The 24,424-nt window shown below is 45.4% G+C and overlaps 1 protein-coding gene across 5 annotated transcripts in view; it reads left to right on the top strand.

The window, feature by feature from the left end:
- plekhg4 (pleckstrin homology domain containing, family G (with RhoGef domain) member 4) overlaps positions 1 to 24,424 on the top strand; it is a 371,163-nt gene that overhangs the window by 269,903 nt on the left and 76,836 nt on the right. For all 5 annotated transcript variants that reach the window (XM_072518380.1, XM_072518379.1, XM_072518378.1 and 2 more), the window contains one exon: positions 18,560 to 19,557. In XM_072518380.1, the coding sequence (XP_072374481.1) occupies positions 18,560 to 19,557 (998 nt within the window). The remainder of the gene's footprint in view (positions 1 to 18,559; positions 19,558 to 24,424) is intronic.

The raw sequence follows: 24,424 nt of genomic DNA, 5'->3' as shown, positions 1-24,424 counted from the left end.
ACCTTTTGCAACAGATGCATGTTGGTATAGATAATTATTGATATTAGATTATGTTGTCAAACAACTGATAGTGTTTTTTTAATGGAAATGTAATTGTGAAATCTATAAGATTACTGTTATGCTTACTCGCGGTATCCTTCAAAGCCATTGATCACCGTTGCACAATGCATATGCCACAGTGGCTGTTTGTAGAAAATTCACTTTGTACGTAATTCTTTTTTTTAAAAAGCTGACCACTTTTTAATATTTTGTAAGTGGCCTATGAGTGAAGTACCAGCGCTAGATTAGTAATAGGCACAGTCATTATATTTCAAATATGCTTTCACGGTGTTTTTTAATTAAGGGGACTTTGTAGTGAGACTTTTAAGTTTAAAGATGCAACATAAAACTCTGATTTCTTTACAAATTACATTTGACAACGAATGGGAAGTTTTCTCCTGACAAATTGTAGCATTGATGAGAATAGGCAGGAGATATTGTGTTTGCTGCTTCTGAGAGTTGCAAAACTCAAACATACTTCAAATTCAGACTGTGGTGTATTGTCCTGTTAATGAATGCTCGTCTTTGGGGGCCCCTGCTTAGTTGAGCATCTCAGCAGTTGGTCATTCGAAAAATGAAAGAGACCCAGAATTAAAAACTAATTTAGGAGAAGTGTGGAATACTAAAAGAATTACAATAGTATTATGAATAACTTAGCTTGATGTATTATTTGGCTTCCAAATTCAAAATGTTTTACACTAATAGCTTAGTTTTTGTGTTTTATGTGTGCATATTCTCAATTCTGATCATTGTATTTTGCATATATGCCTCACTTTTCATGATCTCCAAATGCTAAATGTTATTCTTGCCATTAGGAGATATTGAGTATGACAGTATATTATTATCTTGAGAATTAATCTCTAGAAAACTGCATTTGAGATTATTATCTTGATACAGAAAGACAAAAGTTGAATTTTCACTAAAACATCTACACTCAGCTTGTATAATGTAAATATAACCAATAAGATGTTTACCATCCAGAGTTAGGTATTAAGCATCTAAATTTCCCATAGACATGGCATTATTTCAGTTTAAAGCTGTGAAAGTTTAGTATGCTACATATGTGGATAGCCTGGAAGCTGGGATCTTTGTTCCAGAAGAATTTGATGATGTCAGAGACCCATTTTATTATGGTAAGTGTGACGAGGGCTAAAATGGAATTAGGGAGGGGGAGAAAAGTCATCCTTTATTTCCTTTGTCATGGCCCATTCCTTTCTAAGAATTAAAATGTCACTAATCATGCTGTCTGGCTAAACCATGAGTCCGGAGCACTGCTGGGTCACCAGTCTTTTAAAGCCATTCACTGCAGGTCTTTCTCCATCTGTCATTTCAATCTTTCGTGTAGACAAATTCAACTTTATTCTGAATACTTGAATGGACTAGAAATCATCTTCCTAATAAATATATTTGGAGACGAATCTGCTGTATTTTTTGTTTATACATGCCATATCTTTTCTTTAACTGCTTATTAGCACTCCTGGAGTGCTGATCAAAAATTAAAAGGCTCAGTGATTTGTGGACTAATTGTATTTTTGGAGTCTTTTGCCATTAGTTTTTCCAGTAATTTTCACCCACCTTTCTCCTGCACCATCTGCCAAGCAAAGCATCCAACACTTTGCAGATCTGCTTATGTTTCTATTTTAAAAAGTGATGGGGGCGGGGTTGGCCTTATCTACATTTCCTACTTCGTCCAGGTGAATAAGTAAGCTTCTGAAACTCATCTGCGAATTTCATGGAAAAACCTGTGATGTGCTGCAATGCCAGCTGCCTTTCATTTACATATTGCAGCAATTTATTCTGTTTCAGGATTGATTTAATTTCCAAGAACGGAAACTCAAGTGCATCCTTTAATTAGCACTTATTTTAAAGTATCACCATTTTGCACCTGGTTTCCTGTGACTACATTTACCACATTTGAATTACTGTTTGTTAGCTATTACTTCACATCGTGCTCATTAACTTTGATTTATGTCCAACTAAATATATAGTTAAATGTTTTATTATTTTAAAAACTTATGTCCTTGTGCAGGGTCTTTTAATAAACCCTGCTTAGAGAGATCTTACACAAAATGAAAAATAAATTGTACCTCAAAGTGAATTGTACAGTAATATTTTTAACAATTAAAAATTTAATTTGAAATAATGAGAATATTTCAAAAAAAGTGCGCATATTGTATTGATAAATTCTAAGTTTGACCACTGGATCACTATGTCAAAATCCAATAATAATTTGGAGGTGTATTAACACAGAGGAGCAGTATTAAACCTTTAAATTAAAAAATACAAATATACTTGTACTTATATGGCACCTTTCACTTTTTTATGATGTCTTGGAACTCTTCGCAGCCAATAGGTTGCCTTTGAACCACAGTCACTTTTTTTGTGGAGGGAAATATGACCGTCAATTTACATAGAATATGGCCCCACAAATAGCAGAATGATAAATAGTTGATCTTTTTGGTAGTTTTTGTTGAGAGATAAATGCTCACCCGGACATGGGATAGAAAATCCCCTGCTCTTCTAATAGTACTGTTAAATCTTTTACCATTACCTGAACAGGCAGGTGGGGTCTCAATTTAATGTCTCATCTGAAGGGTGGCACCTCTGGCAATGCAACACTCCCTTAACCAGCAAGAAAGTTAGGCAGCTAAATACCAATGTGCGAAGGCTCCTAAATGTGATAATGATGCCATCGGTGGAGGGAGAGGCGGAGATAGTGGCAGCCATGGATGCGGAGAAGGCCTTTGACCGAGTAGAGTGGGAGTATCTCTGGGAAGTGTTGAGGAGGTTTGGGTTCGGGAGAGGGTTTATTAGTTGGGTTAAGCTCCTGTACAGAGTCCCGGTGGCGAGTGTGGTCACGAACCGGCGGAGGTCGGAGTATTTCCGGCTGTATCGAGGGACGAGGCAGGGGTGCCCCCTGTCCCCTCTGCTGTTTGCATTAGCAATTGAACCTTTGGCCATGGCGTTAAGGGAGTCGGGGAAATGGAAGGGGATGGTCCGAGGGGGAGAGGAACATCGAGTGTCACTGTACGCAGACGACCTGTTGCTGTATGTGGCGGATCCAGTGGAGGGGATGGTTGAGGTCATGCAGATCCTAAGGGAGTTTTGAGACTTTTCGGGCTATAAGCTCAACGTGGGAAAGAGTGAGCTCTTTGTGGTGCATCCGGGGGATCAGGGAAGAGGGATAGACGACCTACCGTTGAGGAGGGCGGAAAGGAGCTTTCGATACTTGGGGATTCAGGTAGCTAGGAGCTGGGGGGCACTGCACAAACTTAATTTTTTAAAAAAATATATATTTTATTCAAGATTTTTGGCCAAACATAACAGTACGTAGTGTTTCTTTTACACAACAATAAAGCAATATAAATAACAGTGGCCACTTTTAAACAAATAAATAAATAATATATAAACAAAAACAAAACTGAATGGCAACTGCCTTGTCCAAAATAAATACTCTCCAAAAATACAATCCAACAATCCAATATACAATTACCTATAACAACTACCTATACATATTATACATATACAATAACATCTCTGAGAGTCCGTTCGATTCCTACCCCCCCCCCCCCCCCCCCCCCCCCGGTTGCTGCTGTTGTCTACTTCTTTTCCATTCCCTCTATCTTTCTGTGAGGTAATCGACGAACGGTTGCCACCGCCTGGTGAACCCCTGAGCCGAACCCCTTAACACGAACTTAATCCGTTCTAACTTTATAAACCCTGCCATGTCGTTTATCCAGGTCTCCACACCCGGGGGTTTGGCTTCCTTCCACATTAACAATATCCTGCGCCGGGCTACTAGGGACGCAATGCACAAACTTAATTTGACGCGGCTCAGATGGAGGAGGATTTTAAAAGGTGCGACATCTTGCCACTCTCGCTGGCGGGCAGGGTACAGTCGATTAAAATGGTGGTCCTCCCGAGGTTTCTTTTTGTATTCCAATGCCTCCCAATTGTGATTACCAAGGCCTTCTTTAAGAGGGTAAGCAGGAGCATTATGGGATTTGTGTGGGCGAGCAAGACCCCGCGGGTAAGGAGGGGTTCCTGGAGCGTAGCAGAGATAGAGGAGGGTTGGCGTTGCCGAATTTGGGTGACTACTACTGGGCAGTCAACGTGGCGATGATCCGTAAGTGGGTGATGGAGGGAGAGGGGGCGGCGTGGAAGAGGTTGAAGATGGCGTCCTGCAAAGGAACGAGCCTGGGGGTGCTGGTGACGGCACCGCTGCCGCTCTCGCCGATAAGATACACCACGAGCCCGGTGGTGGCGGCAACGCTAAAGATCTGGGGGCAGTGGAGACGACACGGGAGCGTTGGGAGCCTCGGTATGGTCCCCGATTAGGGATAACCATCGGTTTGTCCCAGGAAGGATGGACGGGGGGTTTCAGAGCTGGCATTGGGCAGGGATTAGAAGAATGGGGGACCTGTTCATCGATGGGACGTTTGCGAGCTTAGGGGCGCTGGAGGAGAAATTTGGACTACCCCTGGGAAATGCCTTCCGGTACTTGCAAGTGAGGGCGTGTGTGAGGCGGCAGGTGAGGGAATTCCCACTGCTCCCGGCACAGGGGATTCAAGACAGGGTGATTTCGGGCATATGGGTCGGGGAGTGCAAGGTGTCGGCGATATACCTGGAGATGAAAGAAGAGGGGGAGGCTTTGGTAGAGGAGCTGAAAGGTAAATGGGAAGAGGAGGTTGAGGAGGGGCTGTGGGCTGATGCCCTAAGTAGGGTTAATTCCTCTTCCTCGTGTGCCAGGCTTAGCCTGATACAGTTTAAGGTAGTTCACAGAGCGCATATGACGGGGGCGAGGCTGAGTAGGTTCTTTGGGGTGGAGGACAGATGTGGGAGGTGCTCTGGAAGTCTGGCGAATCATGTCCATATGTTTTGGTCATGCCCGGCACTGGAGGGGTTCTGGAGGGGAGTTGCGGGAATAGTATCTAAGGTGGTGAAAGTCCGGGTCAAACCAAGCTAGATGCGAAGCCCTCCAGTGTGGAAGCCTGGATAAATGACATGGCAGGGTTTATCAAGTTGGAGAGGATAAAGTTTGCCTTGAGAGGGTCTGCGCAGGGGTTCTGCAGGCGGTGGCAACCGTTCCTAGACTATCTCGCGGAGCGTTAGATGAAGGTCGGACAGCAGCAACAGCATCCCGGGGGGGGTCTTTTTTTCTGGGGTGCATTTGAGCAAGAAAACACATGAATGATCCGGAAAACTGAAATGTATGGGAGGAATCCAATGTACAAAGTTCTGTATCATATTGACTTGCCATGTTCATGTCTTGCTATGCGAGCTTTCTTTCTTTTTTTTGTTACGGGGGGGTGGGTTTTTGTTTGTATGGTTGAAGATTTTGTTAAAAAATTCTTCCAGCAAGAAAGTCTCGGTCTAAATTATGCATTCAAGGCTCAGATTGAGGTGTGAACCCATGACCTTCTGAATGAGAAGTGTATCTTCTCATTGTGCCAAGCTACCAGTTTCAGAATTTATAAGTTCATGCAGTTTATTAAAATAATGTTTAATACAGTAAATGACATTTTGTGAAGTCATTGATTGACAAAGCATTAACAAACTGTAAATGGTAGGTTATTGGCAATATAGAATACTCACTGAATTACTACTTTTGGTGGCACAGTTGGTTAACATAGGAAAGGTTTGGAGGGTAAATTTGAATCATCCTTCCATCTTTGTAGAGATGAAGAGGGACACATCTCTTGAGAGAATAATCCATCAATACTCATTTTGCTATGTTTATCTTCACATTGTTCATGTTTTACAAAACTCAGCATTTCTCAATTTGGGCTACCTAGACAGCCTCAGGTAAATTAGAACGAAAGGAAAAGGATCCAAAACGATAGGTGGCACGGTAGCACAGTGGTTAGCACTGTTGCTTCACTGCTCCAGGATCCCAAGTTTGATTCCCAAACTGGTCACTGTCTGTGTGCAGTCTGCACGTTCTCCCCATGTCTGCGTGGGTTTCCTCCGGGTGCTCCGGTTTCCTCACACAGTCCAAAGATGTGCAGGCTAGGTGGATTGGCCATGTTAAATTGCCCTTGATGTCCAAAAAAAGTTTAGGTTGGGTTACGGGGATAGGGTGGATGTGTGGGCTTAAGTAAAGTGGTCTGTCCAAGGGCCGGTGCAGACTCGATGGGCTGAATGGCCTCCTTCTGCACTGGAAATTCTATGTACTATCGACTATGACTATAAGATCTGGATGACACTCTTGGCACTTCAGTTTTGAAAAGGTAGAGCGGATTGGATTTGGCTCTTCACAGCTGCTGGATTCATGGGTTTCTCTTTGCATTCTTAACATGATTATTAGGGTGTGATCAAATTCTTCACAGTTTGTGAAAGGGAGCTTCAACACTGCCATAGCTTGAAAAGACAGAAAGCAAGATCTTCCAGCTGTTCATGCCAGCGGGATCTTCTAGTCCTGCTGATGACACACCTCTGCCGTGGGTTTCCTGGCAGTGTGGGGTAGATTCAGTGGGAAAATCAATTGACAGCAGTTGGATCAGAAGATCCGGCAATGGTGGCTGCCTCTCACTGCCAAGAAACATGCCACAGGGAGGCCAGAGAACCTCGCCCAGAGTTCCTGTATCACATGCTCGCTTTAGAGATCAACTATTATCTTTTATTCATAAATAAATTAAAATGGGTGTTTACTTTATGCTTTGGAAGTCAACAAAGACTGATATGCTTAGTGTGTTAAATGTGATTCAGGGTTATTCCTGTATGCTTGTTATGATGGATGCTGGACATAAGCAGCCAAATGGATATCTTTGAATATTTATAGAATTAAAACCAGTTTGCTTATAGTATTAATGTACAAAATATTCCTAAGCTGTTTCACAGAGTCTTGCATCTCGGAAGGAGATTCCTCAGCTCGTTGTGCTTATGCCAGCTCTAGGGAAGAACAATCCATGTGCAACATTAATTTTATAAATTATGTATATATCGTAATTGCCATAATCTTATACCCAGTAGGCCTACTTCTTATGATCCTCCTGACACCTACATTTATATATCTTGCATACAGCTTGAAATTCATATAGTGCCTTAAATGTAGAAAAAAATTACCAAGTGTTTCAGAGGAAGGGAAAACTGATGACCAGTCCAAGAAGGAAAGCTCAAGGTGGGTGACCACAAATCTGGCCAGAGGGATTGGTTTTAACAAGAGTGTTGAAGCGAAGGAACTTGAGAGGTGCAGAAGATTTTAGAGAAGAAATTTCAGAACTTGGACCTAAGCAACTGAAGATAAGACTGCCAAAGTGGAGGAAATGGAAAGGGTGGGTTACATAAAAGAATAGAATCAGAGGATAGGAGAATCTGGGGCAGGTTTGGGAATGTAAGAGATTGGGAGGGGCAAGACCTAGATTTAGAGGGTGAACATGTTGCATTTGAGATTGTAGGGAACTGTAAATCAATGTGGGTAAGTGCGGACAGGTGGTGAAGGAATAGGATATGAGAAGCAGCATTTTTGATGAGCTGGTTTACGTGGATTGGGGAGATTTGAAGTGTTTGACTCTGAAAATACCAACGGTTATAATTGAGGGTTGGTGACAATGTGGTGAACATTCGCATGAAAGGTTCCTCTCTGGAAACTTTAATTTTGGCCCCTTTAACCTAAAAAGCGACCACTAAACCAACAGAAAAAAATCTCCCACCCTCACCCATAACAAACCAAATGACAACTACCCAAGAAAATGCTCTCAAATCTGCCAAAAATAATAAGACAGCAGGAGCAGAAAAAGCCAGGAGAGAAGGACACAGAAGCACCTAAAACTGAGGGACTCCATCAAAGAAGACCTCATGGAGGCCGTGAAGGCAGCCGTAGAAATCACCTTGGCCCCATTCAAAGAGGTCCTGGAAAAGACGGAATGACGGTTGGAAACCCAGGAAGAGAACTGGAAAGAGCTTCAACTGTAGCCACGTAAAATGGCTGCTTCCCGATTAAATTGGTCAAATCCCGATCCAAAATGGCGAATGGCAGAGGCTGATGGGAAAATCAGCCAACAGGACTCAAACGGACGGCTGCAGATAAAACAGTGTATTCGCCTCTGGGGGAAGCTCGGCAGATCAAATCATGCAGCCATTAACATCACAACAATCCAGCCATCTGCATAGTAAACAGCCATCCCCGGGAACAATTGCTATACATTAACATTTGTAAAGCTACTCCAGACCTCTCGGCACCAAGAGAGGCTAACACAAAGAAAGGTGGGCAACCACCCCCCGATCAAGGAATGCCCCATTATTGGAGCATATCGAACCGAGTGATTGGGACCAAGTCCAATCACTTGGAGCCAGTGTCAAGGTCCGCCCGAGAGGCGGGAAGCCCCTAGGAACTATAAAAATAGGGGCCAAGTTCAGATCGACCCTTCTCTTCCTGCTCGCAACCTTCGCAAGAACCTTCGACAAAGAAACAGTAAGTTTGACTCCAGCGATCGCTACCCGATAGACACTCCTAACCATCGACCTTTATCAGCCTTTGAATCCCACGGGCTCAGGACCAATTCGGAAAAAACATTTGTTTCCCTGACCTGGTGGGCCATTCCTAAAGTTAAGTATTGGCCTGTTAGTTGCAGGTATTAGTCAAGAAGTAGCATTATTGTATAAGTATTAATTGCTGTATATAATAAATGACCGTTGATTTAATTCTTACTAAGCAGTGTGCTGCATTATTAATCATAACTTGAACTTGAACCACGTGGCGGTATCAGAAAGATACATGGTGACTCGTGAGCAAAGGTGACAGAATTAGAGCTAATAAAACTAAGGCTAATAAGAGCAACACAACCGACAGAGCGATCAGATCGCTGCACTGGAAACCGAGGTGGCAAGGTTAATGGCAGCCCAGGGAGCGCTCAAGGGTCAGGTCGAGGACCAGGAAAATAGATCCCGCCGCTGGAATCTGAGGATCGCAGGACTACCCGAAGGCACAGCGGGCAGAAACTCAACGGACTATGTAGCGTGAATGCTGGGGAAATTAGTCGGGGGCGAAAGCTTCCCCGAACTTCCCGAAGTAGACCGATCACTCGGGCAAAGGGCCAAATCAGGGAACCACCAAGAGCAATCATCGCAAAGCTCCACAGATACCAGGACAAGGAGTGGAACTTCAACTGGGTGAGGAGCACAAAGTCCTGTAAATGGGAGGGCCAAGCGGTCCGTATATACCAGGACATTGCGGCTGACTTGGCCAAGCGACGGGCCGAGTTCAATGGAGCCAAGGCAGCCCTGTTCAAAAACAAAACATGGTTCGGGATGCTTTATCTGGCAAAACTCTGGGTAACATTCAAAAACAGAGCATTTTACTTGAACACTAAAGGAATAAGTGTAAAGGGAAGGAAGGGTTGTTACAACTATAAAAGGCTTTGGTGAGATCCAGAGTAATGCACTGATATAACAAGATCTCTCAAGGCGATCTGGATCGCACCCTCAATGGGCGTGATCCAGATTTGTATATTCAAGCGAGTAGTTTATCTCACTTGAATGTGTCTATGTCGGAGTTACCAAAGGCACGGGGTTGAACGGCCTCACCTCAGAAACACCGTCCGGACCCCGTTTAGCACTGGCCTTCACAAACGTGGACCAGGCATACCAGCACTTGTGTGGGGCAGGGATCTCCCAGATGACCTGGGGTCCCAGGGTGGCCAGGCTCTGGGCAGGGTGGCACATTGACAATGATACTCTGGCAATGCCAGGTTGCTGGGTGTCAGGCTAGCAGGGCTCTGCTAGGGTGTCAGGCTGGCAGTGACCAGGTGGCATCTTGCCCGTGCCGGGGGTCGGCCCGGGAGTGCCCTGCCCCTAGCTCTTCCTGCACTGGTGAGCTGAGCTCGTTAGTGCAGGAAATTAGTAAATGCGGCTTCAGCAGGGCCCAAAGAGTCCCTTTTAATAGCGGGGTCATTCTCAGCACTGCAAGTGCCGGAAAACACCCGCTAAATGCACCCAAAATGGGACCCTGTTTCTTTCCCATTAAATCAGGTCCGAGATGTTTTTAATATGAAGTTAAACCATCTTGGGTATGTCAAAGTGATTTTTAAGCATTGCTTTTTAGTGTTCTTTCCATATATATGAATGTATATCACTATTGGTGTGATCAAGAACAATGTGAAATAGGTTTATTCTTTTTTTTAAAATATATTTTATTCAAATTTTTCGGCCAAACAAAACAATACAAAGGTTTTCCCTTTACACAACAATAAACCAATATAAATAACAGTGAGCGTTTTAACAAGTAAATAAATAATATATAAACTAAATGGCAACTGCCATAACAAAAATAATAACTCTCCAGATAATAAAATCAAACAATCCAATATACATGACCAAGTACAAATATCTATACAAAAACCGCCCCTGAGGACCCACCCGAGCCCCCCCCCCCTCCCCCCTGGGTTGCTGCTGTCACCTTCCCATTTCCTTTATCGTTCTGCGAGGTAGTCAATGAACGGTTTCCACCGCCTGGTGAACCCTTGAGCCGAACCCCTTAGCGCGAACTTTATCCGTTCTAATTTTATAAACCCTGCCATGTCATTTATCTAGGTCTCCACGCTCGGGGGTTTGGCTTCCTTCCACATAAGCAATATCCTTTGCCGGGCTACTAGGGACGCAAAGGCCAAAACATCAGCCTCTCTCGCCTCCTGCACTCCCGGCTCTTCTGCAACCCCAAATATAGCCAACCCCCAGCCTGGCTCGACCCAGACCCCAACCACCTTCGAAAGCACCTTTGTCACCCCCACCCAGAACCCCTGCAGTGCCGGGCATGACCAAAACATGTGGGTGTGGTTTGCTGGGCTTCTCGAGCATCTTCCACACCTATCCTCTACCCCGAAAAATGTACTGAGCCTTGCTCCAGTCATATGCGCCCTGTGCAAAACCTTGAATTGTATCAGGCTTAGCCTGGCGCACGAGGACGACGAGTTTACCCTACGTAGGGCATCAGCCCACAGCCCCTCCTCAATCTCTTCCCCCAGCTCTTCTTCCCATTTTCCCTTCAGCTCATCCGCCATGATCTCCCCCTCGTCCCTCATTTCCCTGTATATATCCGACACCCTACCATCCCCCACCCATGTCCCTGAGATCACTCTATCCTGAATCTCCTGCGTCGGGAGCTGCGGAAATTCCCTCACCTGTTGCCTCGCAAACGCCCTCAGTTGCATATACCGAAATGCATTCCCTTGGGGCAACCCATATTTTTCCGTCAGCGCTCCCAGACTCGCAAACGTCCCGTCTAAGAACAGGTCTCTCAGTTGCACAATCCCAGCTCTGCCATGCTCCAAATCCCCCATCTATTCTCCCCGGGACAAACCTATGATTATTTCTTATCGGGGACCGCACCGAGGCTCCAGTCCTTCCCCTATGCCGTCTCCACTGCCCCCAAATTTTCAGTGTTGCCACCACCACTGGACTTGTGGTGTATTTCTTCGGGGAGAACGGCAACGGCGCCATCGCCCGTGCTTGTAGGCTGGTTCCTTTGCAGGACGCCATCTCCAATCTCTTCCACGCCGCTCCCTCCCCTTCTCCCATCCACTTACACACCATTGAGATATTGGCGGCCCAGTAGTATTCACTTAGGCTCGGTAGTCCCCCTATCCCTACTACGCTGCAAGAACCCCCTCCTCACTCTCGGGGTCTTCCTAGCCCACACAAAACTCATGACACTTTTCTCGATTTTCTTGAAAAAAGCCTTCGTGACCATCACCGGAAGGCACTGAAACACAAAAAGGAATCTCGGGAGGACTATCATTTTGACCGCCTGCACCCTACCCACCAGTGACAGGGGCACCATGTCCCATCTCTTAAAATCCTCCATCTGTTCCACCAATCGTGTTAAATTAAGCCTATGTAAGGTTCCCCAACTCCAGGCTATCTGAATCCCTAAGTACCGGAAATCTCTTGTTACCTTCCTCAGCGGTAAATCGTCTATTCCCCTGCTCTGCTCCCCCGGATGCATCACTCTTTCCCATATTCAATTTGTACCCCGAGAATTCCCCAAACTCCCTGAGTGTCTGCATTATCTCAGGCATCCCCTCCACTGGGTCCGCAACATACAGCAATAAATCATCTGCATACAATGATACCGGTGTTCTTCTCCTCCCCTGAGTACTCCCCACCACTTCCTGGAGCCCCTCAGTGCTATGGCCAGGGGCTCAATCGCCAATGCAAACAATAGCGGAGACTTGGAACACCCCTGCCTCGTCCCTCTATAAAGACGGAAGTAGTCAGACCTCTGCCTGTTCGTGACCACACTCGCCACCGGGGCCCTATACAGCAGCTGTACCCATCCAATAAACCCTTCTCCAAAACTAAATCTCCTCAGCACTTCCCACAGATAGTCCCACTCCACTCTGTCGAATGCTTTCTCGGCGTCCATCGCCACCACTATCTCCGCCTCCCCCTCTGGTGGGGGCATCATCATCACCCCTAGCAGCCTCCGTATGTTCGTGTTCAGCTGTCTCCCCTTAACGAACCCAGTTTGATCCTCATGGACCACCCCCGGGACACAATCCTCTATCCTCGTCGCCATCACCTTGGCCAGGAGCTTAGCATCTACGTTTAAAAGGGAAATGGGCCTGTAGGACCCACACTGCAGCGGGTCTTTTTCCTTCTTCAAAAGGAGCGATATCGTCGCCTCCGACATAGTCGGGGGCAACCTCCCCCTTTCCCTGGCCTCATTAAAGGTTCTCGTCAAAAGCGGGGCCAGTAGGTCCATATATTTCCTATAAAATTCCACCGGGAATCCGTCCAGTCCCGGGGCCTTCCCCGCCTGCAAGCTCGCAATCCCCTTTACCACCTCCTCGATCTCAATCTGTGCTCCCAGTCCCGCTCTCTCCTGCTCCTCCACCTTCGGGAATTCCAGCTGATCCAGGAAACACATCATTCCCTCCTTCCCTTCCGAGGGCTGAGCCTTGTATAACCTCTCATAGAATGCCTTGAACACCCCGTTCACTCTCTCCGCTCCCCGTTCCATCTCTCCCTCCTCATCTCTCACCCCACCTATCTCCCTCGCTGCTCCCCTCTTCTTCAGTCGGTGGGCCAATAGCCGACTCGCCTTCTCTCCATACTCATACTGTACTCCGAGTGCCCTCCTGCACTGTGCCTCTGCCTTACCCGTGGTCAGCAGGTCAAATTCCACATGTAGCCTTTGTCTTTCCCTGTACAGTCCCTCCTCCGGTACTTCTGCATATTGCCGGTCCACCCTCAGAAATTCTTTCAACAATCGCTCCCTTTCTTTACCCTCTTGCTTCCCTTTATGTGCCCTTATGGATATCAGTTCCCCTCTGACCACCGCCTTCAACGCCTCCCAGACCACTCCCACCTGAACCTCTCCGTTGTCATTAAGCTCCAAGTACCTTTCGATACACCCCCTCACCCTTAGGCATACCCCCTCATCCGCCAGTAAGCCCATATCCATTCTCCAGAGTGGGTACTGTTCTTTTTCCTCTCCTACCTCCAGGTCTACCCAATGTGGAGCGTGGTCCGAAATGGCTATGGCCGTATACTCCGTCCCTGTCACCTTCGGAATCAGTGCCCTTCCCAAGACAAAAAAGTCTATCCGTGAGTATACTTTGTGAACATGGGAGAAAAATGAGAACTCCTTACTCCTAGGCCTACTAAATCTCCAGGGATCTACCCCTCCCATCTGCTCCATGAAGTCCTTGAGCACCCTGGCCGCTGCCGGCCTCCTCCCGGTCCTGGACCTCGACCGGTCCAGCCCTGGATCAAGCACCGCATTGAAGTCTTCCCCCATTACCAACTTTCCCGCCTCCAGGTCCGGGATACGTCCCAACATACGCCTCATAAAATTTGCATCATCCCAATTCGGGGCATATACGTTCACCAGAACCACCGCCTCCCCTTGCAATCTGCCACTCACCATCACATATCTACCCCCACTATCCGCCACTATGGTCTTTGCCTCAAACAGAACCCGTTTCCCCACTAAGATAGCCACCCCCCTATTCTTTGCATCTAAACCCGAATGAAACACCTGCCCCACCCATCCTTTACGTAGTCTGACCTGGTCTATCAGTTTCAGGTGCGCCTCCTGCAACATAACCACATCTGCCCTTAATTTCTTTAGGTGTGCGAGTACCCGTGCCCTTTTAATCAGCCCGTTCAGCCCTCTCACGTGATCAGCCGGGTTGGGGGGCTCTTTACCCCCCCCCCCCCCCCCCCCCCCCTTGTCGACTAGCCATCCCCTTTTTTAACCCAGCTCCTCACCCGGTTCCCACGTACCCGTATATCCCACCGACGGTGCCCTCCCGCCTCGACCACCTCATCCCATAACAGCTCCCCCTTCTCCTTAGCAGCAGCAACCCAGTTAACCCCCCCCTCTCTCCGCTAGATCCCCCTCTAGCGTAGTTGCACCCCCCATGTTGCTCCCAGAAGTCAGTGAACTCTGTCTGACCTCGGCTTCCCCCCCTTATCCTCGGCCCCCACTGTGCGAGGCCCCCTCCTTCCTGTGTCCCCGTTCCCGCCACAATTACCATAGCGCGGGAACAAAGCCCGCGTTTCCCACTCGGCCCCGCCCCTAATGGCTCATTTCCCTTCTCCTTCCCCTTTCCGTCCCACCGGCGCCCACAGTTCCTCATACCCCCCCCACCCCAACATGGGGAAGAGAGAAAAGTTACAGGATCACAGAATTAACAAATTAAAAAATCCCCCCCCCCCCCCTTTCCCCTTCCTCGCCCCACATAATCACCCCACCACTTTGTCCCAGAAGCTCTTTCTCTCGCCAGACTATTCCAGCTTCTCGTCCACAATGAATGTCCACGCCTCTTTTGCCGTCTCAAAGTAGTGGTGCTTCCCTTGGTGTGTGACCCACAGTCTCGCCGGTTGCAACATTCCGAATTGAACCTTTTTGTGAAGCACCGCCTTAGCCCGATTGAAACTTGCCCTCCTTCTCGCCACCTCCGCACTCCAATCCTGGTATACGCGGATCACCGCGTTCTCCCACCTACAGCTCCGAGTTTTCTTCGCCCATCTGAGGACCGTCTCTCTGTCATTGTAGCGGAGAAACCTCACCACTATAGCTCGAGGTATTTCTCCAGCCTTTGGTCTTCGCGCCAGAACTCGATAGGCTCCCTCCACCTCCAAAGGGCCCGTCGGGGCCTCCGATCCCATTAGCGAGTGAAGCATCGTGCTCACATATGTCCCGACGTCCGCCCCTTCTACGCCTTCGGGAAGACCCAGAATTCTTAAATTCTTCCTCCTCGAGTTATTCTCCAGTGCTTCCAACCTCTCCACACACCTTTTGTGCTGCGCCTCGTGCGTTTCTGCCTTCACCACCAGGCCCTGTATTTCATCCTCGTTTTCAGCAGTCTTTGCCTTCACGACCCGAAGCTCCAGCTCCTGGGTCCTCTGCTCCTCCTTTCGCCCTTCAATCGCCTGTAATATCGGGGCCAACAGCTCCTTCTTCAACTCCTTCTTCAGCTCTTCCACACTGCGCCGCAGGAACTCTTGTTGCTCCGGGCCCCATAACAAACGGCCACCTTCCGACGCCATCTTGCTTTGAGCTTCCCTTCCTTGCCGCTGCTCCAGAGGATCCTCCGTAATCCGGCCGCTATCCTCTCCCTTTTCCATGCGTGTCCGGGGGGATTCCGTTCTGGTTTACCGCACAGTGTTTTCTAGCCGCTTAAATTGCCGTTGGGGCTCCTATTAAGAGCCCAAAAGTCCGTTCCAACGGGAGATGCTGAAACGTGCGACTCAGCTGGTCATTGCCGCACCCGGAAGCCCCGAAATAGGTTTATTCTTAATAAACAGAAATAACATTGTTCATTAGCTGGTGCTAATGATATGGCACAATATTCCGTACCACCAACATCGTAATTGTACTGCATCATGGATTGGTTCAGAATGAGTTCCGATTAATAATTGCTACTTTTGCCAATTCTGAGTTGGTAGCTGTTACAGAAAGGACACACCGAGCAACTTAATATAACAAAATAATTTTATTGTCTGATCTAAAGAATAATCATTTGATAACTATTGTGACCTTTCAGGGGATTTGTACAATCTACAAAACATGTCACATAAATCCTTCTTGGAAAGGTTTTAAATCCTGCTTGCAGTTATCATCATGCAAAAACTCATGACAAAGGACTTTAATATTTAGTGGATCTGCAAAACCTTTTCACTTGTGGGTGAGTTCAGAAAATGGCAGAAATATATAAAGGATAGCCATTAACTTAAGTTAAAACATTTAGGAAGGGTTTCTTTACACAGAGCATGGAACTTATGCCACATGGAGTGGATGAAGCAGAAAATATGAATGCATTTCAGATGCACAAGGAGTAAGAGAATAGAAGGATATGGGGAGGGTGGGAAAAGATAATTGGAATAAGAAGACTACAAACATTCACACAGATCAGTAAAGCCAAAGGCCTAATTCAATTCTGTAGATGCTTTGTAATTGTTTCTAGAAGTACCATGTTGTTCATCATGGTTTTTAATCAATGATCTTTCTTTACAGGTTCATCTCTGAATAATTTGAAATGCTGTCTGCGCTTCTACTTTCTCCTCCTCACCCCCCCCCCCCCCCCAAAAAAAATAAAAATTAATGCTTTTATTTCTCTGCCTCGCACCATTCTTCAGCTAGGTTGTTCCCAGGCCAGTTTTAGTGCCATGTTTGTCCAGCTGTTACAAAATCCACAGGAACAGAATTCATTTCAGGTTTTTTTCTATGGGGAAGTGCCTGTCTGCCTTCCAAAGATGGCTCAGCTAAACTTGTGGAATCATGCCTTTAAATCTGAGTAAATTTGAACTGGGACACTTTGTTGTACATCAGATGATTCAATGAAAATAACTGATCAATTTAGTACCACTTCATTGATTAAAACCTTCTCCATGTGTTTGATTCCATGACTATGCTTCTTCCATGCTGAGCTGTGATATTGGTGTGGGCACAGGCAAGCTTATCCTCGGTTTGTGGAGAAAGAAAGAGGAAGGCAGCAAAACAAAGTCATTTTAAGTGGGATCCTTATCCCGAAGGAAAAGCTGAAATTTTTGCTTTATAATTTGTGAGCAAGGGAATTCTTAACTTTAAAGAAAAATCAATATACATGAATCATGTGTTTTGGCTCATTCTTATTTTGATTTTGTTGAATTTTTGTGCTGATCATGGTGAAAATGTCAGTGAATAGGAAAGGAATGGTTTCTTTTACAGTTTAATATAAGTATTAATCATTCCTGGATCATCCTTCAATTCTGTCCAAAGATTTGACTCAATCCAAAAGACACATTTTACTGCACTAACCTAGTTTTGTCTACTTTCCACCACCACAGCAGTCTTTGACAATTGAATATGAATTTATGCAAAATTATGGCTGTTTTATGTTAAAGGCTCTGGTCTTTTGTGAGCTCAATCGAGTCTTAAGTCACATCGGAACCTTAATAGCCAGCACTGAAAGAAGGCACTCTTAATTTCGGGATAAACTGGATTCAGACATTTTTTTAAAATAAATTTAGAGTACCCAATTCATTTTTTCCAATTAAGGGGCAATTTAGCATGGCCAATCCACCTACCCTGCGCATCTTTGGGTTGTGGGGGCAAAGCCCACGTAAACATGGGGCGGATGTGCAAACTCCACACGGACAGTGACCCAGAGTCGGGATTGAACCTGGAATCTCGGCGCCCTGAGGCAGCAGGGCTAACCCACTGCGCCACCGTGCTGCCCAACTGGATTCAGACATGAATGAAATCATAAGTTCTGTTAAGAATCCACCTTTTTAGTCTTCTAAAAAATGTTATTGAATGTGTTGTATTCTTCGTCAAAGGTTTCCAAAATGGGTTGATACATTACACCTCAGAGATTAGCTATTGATGTACATTGAGTATAATAGGTCGCATTTGTTCCTTGAACTATACTGATTTGTTGGATATTATCTATTAATATTGTTTGTAAATAGTTTTTTATATACCCAGTGACAAAACTATCATGAGTCAGGCCTTTTTGTTTGGCACTATTGCTGTGTAAATATATTGCATGATAAATGATTGTTGTAGACAATTGAATTATTTTGGCAATTCAGTACAGCAAGTGTAAAACAGCTGGTATGTCACAGTTGGTTCACATCTGCCCTTGGAAGAGGTTGTGTTTGAGTTTCAGGGAACTCCCAAGACTTTGAGAATTGTTTTGAGAACTGTTTGCCAAAGGAGAAAAGCATTCACACCTTTTGTCTGAACAAACAGACTGTTTGTTGTGGTTTGTTAGTGTAATAGATTTGTGTGTCTACATATACAAAAATCTGAGTCATTGCAGTATATACTGAATCCTATATTTTAAAAAAACCTTGAACCATGGGTATTGAATAAATAGCCACTGGGTTTATTTTGTGTCTGAACATTAACTGAGCTCCTAGTGAGTATTTTATTTTGCTTATTTTTTGAAGTCCTTAACAATCCTAAATGTATTTTGGGCTTGTATTACTTTCTCTTTTTTTAGTGATCGAAACCGATACAAACCTTAATCTTGAGAAATTACTTTTATGATATATATTTGTTTGTTAAGCTCTTTTGTCTTTGTTACAGGCTTATGAGTGGGCCCTAGAAGGCATGCGGCACCTTGCATACATCAGCATGGATGACTGCAGTTCACCAGAACGCTGTGGCTCAGTTGTGAAATATCTAGAAAACCATCATCATCAGCATCCTGAAATTTCAGATACCGAGTTTCAAGAAATGAAGGAATTGGCATGTGAATTAAGAAATGAGAAGGGAATAAAACAGTGGAAATTTGCTTGGTCCAAATGCCAAGAGACGAAGCTTATCTTTGCAAAGAAACTGGAAGCTGCATTGCGAACAAGAAAGTCATTACCATCAGACCACCGGCTTTCTGATTTTAATAGTATGAGGAATGAAATTGTTAACATAGGACACAGGAGGCATTCAGGCGGAATGGAGCAAAGATTACAGTGTGCAAGCTCAAACAGTGGTGGTTATTCTCCAGGCAACAGATCATTACATTGTGGTATGTGGCAGAGAGACAAATTCTCACCACAGCCATCAGGCAGTTGTTACGGGACTATAAATAATGAGGATGTTTTTATACCTGAAACTATTCTCATCAAAAACTCTAGCCCTTGTTCCCAAGGCTTTGATCAAAAGGGAGCAGGAAAAGCTTGTGCTTCTGTTCATACGTCAACACCAGATACATGTAGACGATTGCATAGTATCTCTGATGAAGAAGCCAGTTGTGACAGTAATGTTGACTCTTCTCACATACAGTCTAGATGTCTCTCAACACCAGATTTCCAGAATCAACATCTGAAAAAGCTATTACGGAAAACACAGAGCTTTGACCTTTCACCCAGTGATACCCACAGATACAATTCATGTCAAAGAACATTTAGTGAACCTGCAAGGCGTGGAAACACAGGGGTATTCATTAAAGGGCTGGAAGTGAGCAGCACTGAACTTAATGATAGACATTGTACCTCCAGACAGCAACCATTGTTCAGTTGGACTGGAAACCAGACAGAAGGTCACAGAAGCTATTCCCCCTTACAAGAGACCAAGGCTAAGGGCAGGTGGGTACTAATTTCATCCAGGATTAAGATAAATTGTGTTCCGTTTAACTGAGTAATATTATTGTCAGTGGGACAACTACCAAAACATTACAATGGTGTTTCAATATGGAGGAAATGGCAATTAAAATGTTTATCTCTCTGATTGCGGAGTAGAAGTTGAACTTTGTTGCCCCTGTGATGGGGGTACAACAAGGACCAGTTTCGGAGACCAATTTCCTGCATTCCAAGAATACCTGGAAGATATCTAATCCAATTTGGACCATGTCAGTTGTAAGCCATCTAATGCAGTTGTCTAAGGCAGACAGTAGACCCCTTACAATATGCTCCAATCAACTTTTCCAGGCTTAGATGGGGCCTAGCAAGTGTATGTGATGAAACTTGCTTGATTTTCTATCCTTGATGTATGGCCCAGAGAAACAGCAGTGCTGTCAGCCAATTATCATTCCCCACCCATTGTCTACAGCTTAGCTTCAGGCTGCTGCTGGTGAGGTAAGCAGTCCAACACTCATTTTTATGAAATCGTAAAACTGCCTAATAACGTCACTGTGGTGGCTCGAGACAGACACTGGAGGCTTTCAGCAATAAACAAAGGGGTTTATTGATGAAAGGCGAAGGCAATTAGATAACAGGCACAAGACACTATGTAACAGGTATTTACGCTTCAGTTCCCTGGTCCACAGTGCCCGGCGCAAATTCCCAACTGGACTGGGTTTGTGTGCTCTTGTGCGATTGGCCTGGTCACGCTGTCTGTGGAGCCTGCCCCACCCATCACTCCACCCTTCAGTCCCTTGACACACTATCACAAAACTATGTATAAAAGTTACAATGGTTGACAGAGAACCAAAGAAAGAGAGTCCATCAAAATGTCAGTCAATCCGGACTCCTCAGGGTCCTCTTGGACCTCTGTAGCCCAGCCACAGGCCTGGGACTCTCTTTGGTGATTGAGTGATCCACAGTTGATGCCACCTAAGGAAGTCCCACTTTGATGACAGGCGGACTAGCCTCACTGGCCTTGACAGATGCAGCAGGTGGAACAGAAGCAGAAATTCCTGGCTTCCCTTGGCTGAACTGAGTTACAGGACTATTCACTATGCTCGCTGGACTTGTATATTCCACATCAGGGGTCGCCACCCCTTGACTCCTCAGGTGCCACATCAGGGTCGCCATCCCTTGACCCCTCAGGTGGTTGACGTACGTTTTGATGATCTGTCTGTTAATACCAACCACATAGAATAGCAGCCCTAACTGGGCTACAACCCGTCCTTCTATCCAAAGCGAATCGGCAGCACAATTTTACACCAAAACTGGGTCTCCCATCCGAAACAACCTGTCACCTCTTGGCTCTGACCACTGACTCTTCTGGGCCTGATGTGCCTCTACCCTCCCTGTCAAATTGGGAAATTCAGGATTGGGTTCAAAACTGACGGCCCATGAACAGCTCGGTGTAATCCTCATGGTTGAATAAGTGATTGAGTTGTACAGCAGCAACAAAAAATTAGCCAACCTTTGGAAAAGTGGTTTATTAGATTACTTTTTTGTGGCACTCTTAAAGGTTTGAATGGCTTTCAGCCAGGCTGTTCAACGCTGGGTGTAAGGGTGCTGCCCTCGTGTCGTTTGCTCTCTCAAATCATCACGAGTGAAGGGGTGCCATTGTCCCAAACAATTGACTTGGAAGCACATGAATGGCAAACACTCGGCGCAAGGCATCTACTGTGGCTGCCAATGTAGTGGTCCTCATCCCTTGAACTGATGGCTGTTTCAAGTGTGCATCTACCAGCAACAAAACCATCTTGCCCAGGAAAGGGCGACCATAATCAATGTGGAAACTGGTTCACGGGCATCCTGGCTATTCCCAGGGGTGAAGGGTAACAAATTTCTCTTTGGTAGAGACAGGGGACTTAATGCATCTGCATTAGCAATTTGTGTCCCAGGCCGGTGCTGGAAAGCAGTCAACAGCACGACCCAATATTGTACCCTCACTGAAGCTAAGGGCGGTATGGACCTATCATCCCTTAACAAGCCCAGTAATGGCTTGTGGTCAGTCACTATGTTGAACCATCAACCTTACACATAGGTGGAATTTCTTCACACCGAATATAACAACTAAGCCTTCCTTCTCAATCTGGGCGTAGTTTTGTTCTGTTTCAGAAAGTGTCCTTAACTCAAAGACGATAGGGCGTTCCGAACCATCTACCATTTTGTGGAATAAAAAGACCCCTATTCCGTTAAGAGACGTGACACATGTCAGCACGATTGGTTTCCTTGGATCAAAATGCACCAAGAGGTTTGACGACTATAATGCTTGCTTAAAAACTCGAAAGGCTTCTTCTTGAGACTCCCTCCATTGCCGCAGTTGATTCTTCCATAACAGCTGGTCTAATGGTGCAATATTGTAGCTAGATTCTGTGATAGAGCCAGGGGAGTCCAACAAGCTTCTTAAATGTCCTTTATTTCAGCAACAGCATCACACATGCACAGGGCCCAGTTACCTTTCACCGGGTCCTCATTCCTTTTTAGCTGGCTCTGCAGCTGCCTGCTTTTTATGCTAGTGCTGAGTTAACTCTGTCCAATTGAGCACGGGGAACAATCAACCCCATTTGGATGAGTCCTGTGCAGGTTACTTTAGGTTATTACAGATTCAAAATAAACCGTCCATAGTAATTGACCATACCAAAGAAGAACTTAAGCTTGCTGACATTTTTGGCTGCAAGGACATCTCGTGTCGCCTTGACTATTTCTTCCAATGGGTGCAACCCTGTCGCATCAACGCAAAATCCTAGGTACGCCCCTTCTGAGGCCTGAAAATTAAATTTTGCGCGTTTTAGGCAGACCCCTGCATCACAAACCTCTTTAATACTTTCTCTAGGCTGGTCACGTGTTCATCTGGTGGTGTGCCAATGACTAAGACTTCGTAATGGAACCTACGAGGGAACAAGCGGTCCTAGATCTGGTCCTGTGTAATGAGACAGGATTGATTCAGGATCTCATAGTTAGGGATCCTCTCGGAAGGAGCGATCACAATATGGTGGAATTTAAAATACAGATGGAGGGTGAGCAGGTAAAATCAAGCACTAGTGTTTTGTGCTTAAACAAAGGAGATTACAATGGGATGAGAGAAGAACTAGCTAAGGTAGACTGGGAGCAAAGACTTTATGGTGAAACAGTTGAGGAACAGTGGAGAACCTTCCAAGTGATTTTTCACAGTGCCCGGCAAAGGTTTATACCAACAAAAAGGAAGGACGGTAAAATCGACCGTGGATATCTAAGGAAATAAGGGAAAGTATCAAATTGAAGGAAAAAACATACAAAGTAGCAAAGATCAGTGGGAGACTAGAGGACTGGGAAATCTTTAGGGGGCAACAGAAAGCTACTAAAAAAAGCTATAAAGAAGAGTAAGATAGATTATGAGAGTAAACTTGCTCAGAATATAAAAACAGATAGTAAAAGTTTCTACAAATACATAAAACAAAAAAGAGTGGCTAAGGTAAATATTGGTCCTTTAGAGGATGAGAAGGGAGATTTAATAATGGGAGATGAGGAAATGGCTGAGGAACTGAACAGGTTTTTTGGGTCGGTCTTCACAGTGGAAGACACAAATAAAATGCCAGTGACTGATGGAAATGAGGCTATGACAGATGAGGACCTTGACAGGATTGATATCACCAAGGAGGTAGTGATGGGCAAGCTAATGGGGCTAAAGGTAGACAAGTCTCCTGGCCCTGATGGAATGCATCCCAGAGTGCTAAAAGAGATGGCTAGGGAAATTGCAAATGCTCTAGTGATAATTTACCAAAATTCACTAGACTCTGGGGTGGTCCCGGCAGATTGGAAATTAGCAAACGTGACACCACTGTTTAAAAAAGGAGGTAGGCAGAAAGTGGGTAATTATAGGCCAGTGAGCTTAACTTCGGTAGTAGGGAAGATGCTGGAATCTATCATCAAGGAAGAAATAGCGAGACATCTGGATGGAAATTGTCCCATTGGACAGACGCAGCATGGGTTCATAAAGGGCAGGTCGTGCCTAACTAATTTAGTGGAATTTTTTGAGGACATTAACAGTGTGGTAAATAACGGGGAGCCAATGGATGTGGTATATCTGGATTTCCAGAAAGCCTTTGACAAGGTGCCACACAAAAGGTTGTTGCATAAGATAAAGATGCATGGCATTAAGGGGAAAGTAGTAGCATGGATAGAGGATTGGTTAATTAATAGAAAGCAAAGAGTGGGGATTAATGGGTGTTTCTCTGGTTGGCAATCAGTAGCTAGTGGTGTCCCTCAGGGATCAGTGTTGGGCCCACAACTGTTCACAATTTACATAGATGATTTGGAGTTGGGGACCAAGGGCAATGTGTCCAAGTTTGCAGACGACACTAAGATAAGTGGTAAAGCAAAAAGTGCAGAGGATACTGGAAGTCTGCAGAGGGATTTGGATAGGCTAAGTGAATGGGCTAGGGTCTGGCAGATGGAATACAATGTTGACAAATGTGAGGTTATCCATTTTGGTAGGAATAACAGCAAAAAGGGATTATTATTTAAATGATGAAATATTAAAACATGCTGCTGTGCAGAGAGACCTGGGTGTGCTAGTGCATGAGTCGCAGAAAGTTGGTTTTCAGGTGCAACAGGTGATTAAGAAGGCAAATGGAATTTTGTCCTTCATTGCTAGAGGGATGGAGTTTAAGACTAGGGAGGTTATGCTGCAATTGTATAAGGTGTTAGTGAGGCCGCACCTGGAGTATTGTGTTCAGTTTTGGTCTCCTTACTTGAGAAAGGACGTACTGGCACTGGAGGGTGTGCAGAGGAGATTCACTAGGTTAATCCCAGAGCTGAAGGGGTTGGATTACGAGGAGAGGTTGAATAGACTGGG

This window comes from Scyliorhinus torazame, chromosome 10 (genome assembly GCF_047496885.1).
Source record: "Scyliorhinus torazame isolate Kashiwa2021f chromosome 10, sScyTor2.1, whole genome shotgun sequence".
Taxonomy (NCBI): Eukaryota; Metazoa; Chordata; class Chondrichthyes; order Carcharhiniformes; family Scyliorhinidae; genus Scyliorhinus; species Scyliorhinus torazame.
The sequence above is the reverse complement of the archived record's forward strand: the minus strand, read 5'-3'. Positions and strand labels throughout refer to the sequence as shown.